The sequence below is a fragment of the Microcebus murinus genome, chromosome X (genome assembly GCF_040939455.1).
Source record: "Microcebus murinus isolate Inina chromosome X, M.murinus_Inina_mat1.0, whole genome shotgun sequence".
NCBI classification, from domain to species: domain Eukaryota; kingdom Metazoa; phylum Chordata; class Mammalia; order Primates; family Cheirogaleidae; genus Microcebus; species Microcebus murinus.
Window position 1 is genome coordinate 70,562,681 of NC_134136.1, and position 6,559 is coordinate 70,569,239.

A 6,559-nucleotide genomic window follows, 5' to 3' on the forward strand; every position below is an offset into this window, starting at 1 on the left:
TAGATTGGTATAGCCATTATGGAAAACAGAATGAAAGTTCCTAAACAAATTAAAAGTATAACTACCATATGACCCAGCAATCCTGTGTCTGCAAATTCACACAAAAGAAATGAAATCACCACATCTTAAAGATATCTCCATTTCCAAGTTCACTGCAGCATTATTCACAATAGTCAAGATATGGAAACAACCTAAAATGCCCACCAATGGATGAATGGATTAAACATTGTGGGAGATATATATAACAATGGAATATTATTCAGTTTTAAAAGGAGACTCTGCCATTTGCCACAACATGGGTGGAACTGGAGGCATTAGGCTAAATTAAATAAGCCAGATAAAGAAAAAGATTGCATGATCTCATAGGTGGAATATTTAAAAAGGGGAGGGCTCAAATACACAGAGATAGGTAATGGAGCAGTGGTTACCATGGGTAAGGCAAGGGACAGGAAATGGGGAGATGTAGGTCAAAGGATACAAAATAAAAGATATGTAGGATTAACAAGTGTAGAGATCGAATGTACAACAGGCGGACTAAAGTTAATAAAATTGTATTATATTAGGGATTTTTGTTAAATAAGCAGACTTTAGCTGCTCTTGTCACATACCAAAGAAAGTAATTATATGAGATGATATGTTACCCTGCTTCAGTATGGTAACTATTTCACTATCTATATGTGTGCCATAGCATCATGTTGTAAACCCCAAATATACATAATAAAATTTATTTAAAAAATAAAAAATAAATCACATTTCTATATACTAACAATGAACATATGGAAATTGAAATTAAGCACATGATATCATTTACAGTCACTCCAAATAAAATGAAATACTAAGGTATAAATCAAATGAAACATTTACCAGAGAATGAGTTCAAATATTAAAATTTCAAATATCTTCCTAAAATTTATAAAGTATAAATATCTACCCCTGTACACTTGATTCAAAGCAACTCTACCATACCCTTTCTAACAAAAACAATATTGTTTTCAGGGGAAGACTACTTGATTACTGACATTCTTTAGAAATGCTGGCTTACAGAGGTGATAATAAAAAGACCAGCTTTTGTTTTATTCTTGTGCGAAAATTCTCTGTAGACAATGCTCCCTTTTATTGGCTATGCCAGATCCAGACCATTCCCACTGCCTCACCCTTGGTAGGCTGCTCCTCTATCCTCAGTTTCTTAATAAGAAATTGCCCTCATTGGCTTTGGAACTGTGGCCTTCAAACATCATTATTTTAGTATGTGTATGTGGGGCAAGGGGCAGGTGCTGTTGGTGACTTTCTGTAGGGTGAGTTTTTTTGACTTCTGAAGACCTTTAGTTGCTCACAGCATTGGGTACATAACAACATACACCCCTATAAGCTATGTGGCCTGAAGGTGATTTTGTTGTCTGCCTTTGGGGAAGAGTGTCATGGCCACCCTGTATACATTATAGATATCCCCATCTGTCCTTCTCCACATACACACACCCTCCAAGAAATATCAACTCCTTTTCCTCCTCTCCTGTGAAATCAAATTTTAAGAAGGAAATGTGTCTTCAGTGCTCAGTCTTCCCCCAATCCTTATTTACAATGTTTGGCTGTCAACCTGTATATCTGTCTCCCAAACCTGCAGGACCCTATGTCCCTCCCCCCTTTTCAAATGTCTGCCTCTTCCCTTCCTTTCCTTCCTTCCTATCATTAGAGAACAGAAGGAAATACACGCACATAGACATCTGCCCTTAAAATTTTATTTTATTTTAATCATTGCCATTGGTGTACCATGTATTTGTCAGATTTGGTTTCTCCATGGTTGACTATTTCTCCATAGCTTTTTCTGAAGACTCCACAGATAGGTCTAGGTCTCTGGTCTCTTTGATTGGATCGATGGAGTTATCTGGGTTCTCTTCTTTATTCTTCAGCTGATTTGAATTTCTTTTCTTATGCACCCTGTAGAAACAGACTATTATTGTTGGCATTTTTATTTTCTTCATCTTATTCACATTCTGTTGAAGGGCTAATTTTACTATTATGAGTATCATCTGAACCTGTGAAGAAAAGAGGGAGAGGCCAGAAGGGCATTACTTTTGGGGAAAAGGATGATAGCTGGATGGCAAGGGGAATTTTATGAGAATGGATGCTGGTTGAGGAAGGGGTTTGTGCCAGAGAAGGACAGAGTAGAGTTGTGGGGTGGAGAAGAAGAGGAGGGTCATGGCTAAGGTAGTCTGACCTTATCACTTTCTTTGTTGTTGTGTTGACAGAGGGTCTTTATCTCCTTCCTGCCTTTGGTGATTGGAGTTGGCTGTTCCATGCTTACAGTTGGTTGTTGCATATCTATGCTAGGCTCCTCTGGTGTGCAGATTTCCTTAGCCATATTGAAGCCTCCCAGTGGTCTATCCCAGGCCTCTTCCCTCACTATATATACCTTCCTGGGGGTAGTGAGAACCACATCCTTAAGCTTTGTTTGGTCATCCAGCACTACTCCAGCCAATAGTAACCCCGAGATGGCTTAGACATCACAAAGCACTACCCTTGACACCTCCATGGGTGGGGGAGGAGGAGAGAAGGCCAAGATGCTGTTGTTGCTTCAACACCCCCTAAAGATGCATCCCAAATTGACCTGCTATCCCTCCTCATCTCTTCATCTTCAATTCTCATGGTTCACATGGAAAGAAGAGAGTCATTTCTTCAAGTCTTTTCCCACAACCTCCTCTATTAAGCGATTCATTGTGTACTCTCCCAGCCCTAACCATTACCAGGTATTTTGGATACCTTACTTAAAATCCCTACAAGCTAATGTGGCCACATTTAAGTCTTGGTGGATACATGTGATTCATCCCTACAATCGTCTCCTATGCACCTTGAAGATAATTTACTTTTTGGCTACTACCATACAACTTTTCAATCCACCTTCTTTTCCCCAATGTCCCTGTAGTTATCTTCGATTTTCTGTTTCCAGTCTGAAATCATCGCCTTCAGCCTGTCAAAACTTCAGTGAATTGACTTTCATTATTCGGTATCTTAGCCTTATTTCAAATCAAGTGGATGTGTTCATATTAGTACAGGTAGTCTCCAGGTTACAGATGAGATAAATTCCTGAGAATGTCTTTAGGTCAGATTTGTATGTAACTCAGATCCATGATGAGCAGTGCATATACAGTAGTAATAATAAAATAATGCCAATACTATAATGGCTCATATGTGGTAATAATAATACTGTTTAATACTATAATAGACCACATGCAGCTGCTCACAGGTGGTGCATGCGCGCATGAGAGGGATGGTAAAAAAATATACTATGATAATAATAACACTCCTGTACTATAATAATAAGTTACAGAAGCTATTGTGCTTTTTCTTTTTATTCAAACAAACAGAACATAAAAACAAACTCATACCAAAAGTTTAAATAGAAGATAGGAGAAATTTCTATAAAGGATATTAAAGGTTAATACACACCTAACGTTGCACTAGGCTAATAGAAATTTGATCTTCTAACCAATCAATAATAACCTTTCCATTTCAATAATTAACCCACTATGCTGCATAGTAATAATTGATGTTTTCATTGGAGCACTGCCTTTCACATATTCCATTATTCTCATTTTATCCTTTGTAACTGTTCTGATAGTTGAGCAACTGAAGACTAATGCTTTCCCAATGAATGATGGCATCTTGTGTTTCTCCAAAAGCTTAATTATTTCCACTTTCCTTTCCACTGTAATCATCTTTCTCTTTGCTGCAGGCTCACTTGGTCTTGCAGTAGACTTTTGCTTTGGTGGCATTATCATAAGGGTAAACACAGACAGAATAAAGTGAATAAAATAGTTAAGATGAAAGTGATAATGTATGTAAGAGACCATATAAACAATGAGACTAGTCACTAGAATAAACACGCTGCCCCAATGAACCACTTAGGCCATGGGCTTTGTTTACATATGCAGAAGAAACTAGTGCCCAAATTATTAGTTTAATTATATATTATCTTTAAGGGGAAGTTTGAAAGCCTGTTTGTAAATATGGAATGCCGTAAGTCAGGTCTTCCATAACCTGGGGGCTGCCTGTAAATGCAGGCAATATATATATTTTCCCATTGTAGGGGAGAAGGAGCAGGCATTCATGTGATAAAAATTGTTATGGGTGTTTACATGCAGGATACTACAAACCCAAAATGAATGTGTGAACCCAGGGTATATATTGCTATCCTTTGTACTAGATGTTCTTTCCAGTGCAACAAGGGGAGAAAAGACATTTATATTGGAAACAAAGAAGTAAAAGTGTCTCTTCAAAGACTACATGAGAAATTGTATACAAAACTCAATCTAAAACAATGCTTCTACAACTAATAACTGAGCTTAGCAAGGTTGCAGGATACGATAGCAACACTTAAAAAAATTAACTCTGTGTGTATAGATTAGTAGGGAACAACTGGAAGTTTGAAATTAAGAACAGTGAAATTTAAACTATCACTAAAATTATGGAATACTTAGGGATAAATATGACCAAAGATGTAAAAAGACTGGTACACTAAAAACTATAAAACATTGAAAAAAATTAGTGACATAATTAAATAAATGGAGATACATACTTTGATTATAGGCTAGAATATACAGTATTGTAAAATTCTTTCCAAATCCAACTGTATATTCAACCCAATCCCAATCAAAATCCCAGAAAGGTTTTTTTTAGTAGAAATTGACAGGATAATTATAACATCGATGTGAAAATACAAGATATAAAATAGCCAAAAGAAAAGTGGTGAAATCCGAATAAAGTGTGAATTGTATCAAATCACTGTTCTGGTTTTGATAGTGTGCTGTAATGGTGTACTGAAGATTTTAACTATTAGGGGAGGCTGAATGAAGAATATACAAGACTTCTCTGTACATACCTTTGAAACTTTAAGTGAATCTATAATTATTTCAAAATAAGCTAAAAGATTAAAAGAAAAAGAGGAGGCAATGATAGAGAAGGCATGGCCCTGTCATTCCCCAACAGGTGTACACTTACTTTTCCAATTCTTTTGAGGAATTTATACAACTCAAAAATATGAAAAAATTAAAAAATAAAACAAACAAAACAGGCCTAGAGCCTGGATTCTTGTTCCAGTATTTTTCCAGCTCACTTACCTTTCTCTTATACACCAGAACATCAAGAAAGGCCTATCAAAATGCCCTGATAACCTCCAGACACACTCAATTTATAACATTTTTATAACCATCATCTGCTCCAGGCATGGGGAAGCTGCAGCCTTAAAGCCACCTGTGGCTATCTAGGTCTTTAAGTGTGGCCTTTTGACTGAATCTAAATTTTACAGAACAAATTCTTTGATTTTTATTAATACATTTTTGTTCATCTTTTATATTTTTATTTTTAAAATGAATAGATTTTAAATACCAAAGAATAAATAAGTTTCAATCAAATGATCCTCTCAGATTGACTGGCACAATTAGAACATTAGTAAGTCATAAGGGCTAAATCTATGGCTGCTGTGCTCATGATTTAGTTTAAACTTCCCCCAACTGACTTGTGCCATTACTGCACAAGGCTGGTTGGTGAGAATTTATGGGGATTGAAAATGCCAGTCTGTTACCAGCTCTTGACAATGGTGCACTGTGTTTCTATTTGAAGTGCAATTTGTGAATAGTTGCATTGCTTAACAACCCATCATGTCAAAGAAGACCAACAGAACACAGAAGGAAGAAAACAAATTTTTAATGAGGACTGGGAATGACAATATTGTCTTGTTTCTATTAAAGATAAGATGATTTGCTTGCTTTGTGATACTACAATATCAGCATTAAAGAAAATCAATGCTCATCAGCATTATAACAATCATAAGGACCACAAACATTATGAATTAGTAGGAGAGGTACAAAATCTTGTATTGCAGAAATTAAAAGATGAAAAGCAAAAGAAATGACAATTCTTTCAAGAAGCAATAATTCCTGGAAATAATGCCACTGAAGCAACTTCTAAGGTACTTGGGGATAAAAGGAAGCCATTCAGTGATGTAGAAATTGTGAAAGAAACCGTTGCCAAAGTTGTAGGATGCTTAGACCCAGATAACATTTCAAAGTACAAATAACTACCTCTTTCAAGGAAAACCATGATTGATCAGCCATATAAATTAGCCTTCAATTTAACGGAACAACTTAATTCAATACTTCATAAGGAGGCCGGGCGCTGTGGCTCACGCCTGTAATCCTAGCTCTTGGGAGGCCGAGGCGGGCGGATTGCTCGAGGTCAGGAGTTCAAAACCAGCCTGAGCAAGAGCGAGACCCCGTCTCTACTATAAATAGAAAGAAATTAATTGGCCAACTGATATATATATATAAAAAATTAGCCGGGCATGGTGGCGCATGCCTGTAGTCCCAGCTACTCGGGAGGCTGAGGCAGAAGGGTCACTCAAGCCCAGGAGATTGAGGTTGCTGTGAGCTAGGCTGACGCCACGGCACTCACTCTAGCCTGGACAACAAAGTGAGACTCTGTCTCAAAAAAAAAAAAAATACTTCATAAGGAACATATATATTCTTCAATTGCTTTGGATGAGTCAACTGATACTGATCTGGCA

General features: G+C 36.9%; 1 protein-coding gene across 1 annotated transcript; it reads right to left on the reverse strand.

Moving 5' to 3' along the window:
- Positions 1-902: 902 nt before the first annotated feature.
- On the reverse strand, positions 903-3,225 carry SPANXN4 (SPANX family member N4). The gene is made up of 2 exons (XM_012752737.3): positions 2,216-3,225; positions 903-2,033 (listed from the first exon to the last, which is right to left on the reverse strand). The coding sequence occupies exons 1-2, from the start codon at positions 2,357-2,359 to the stop codon at positions 1,803-1,805; spliced, it is 375 nt and encodes a 124-aa protein (XP_012608191.1). The 5' UTR covers positions 2,360-3,225; the 3' UTR covers positions 903-1,802.
- Between the last annotated feature and the right edge of the window lie 3,334 nt (positions 3,226-6,559).

Bases quoted from the DNA above. Each gene is read 5' to 3' on its own strand.
- SPANXN4 (XM_012752737.3), bottom strand. From the start codon at position 2,359: ATGGCTAAGGAAATCTGCACACCAGAGGAGCCTAGCATAGATATGCAA. The intron at 2,034-2,215 runs GTCAGACTACCT...TTTTCTTCACAG, and splicing joins ACAACAAAGAAAGTGATAAG to GTTCAGATGATACTCATAAT.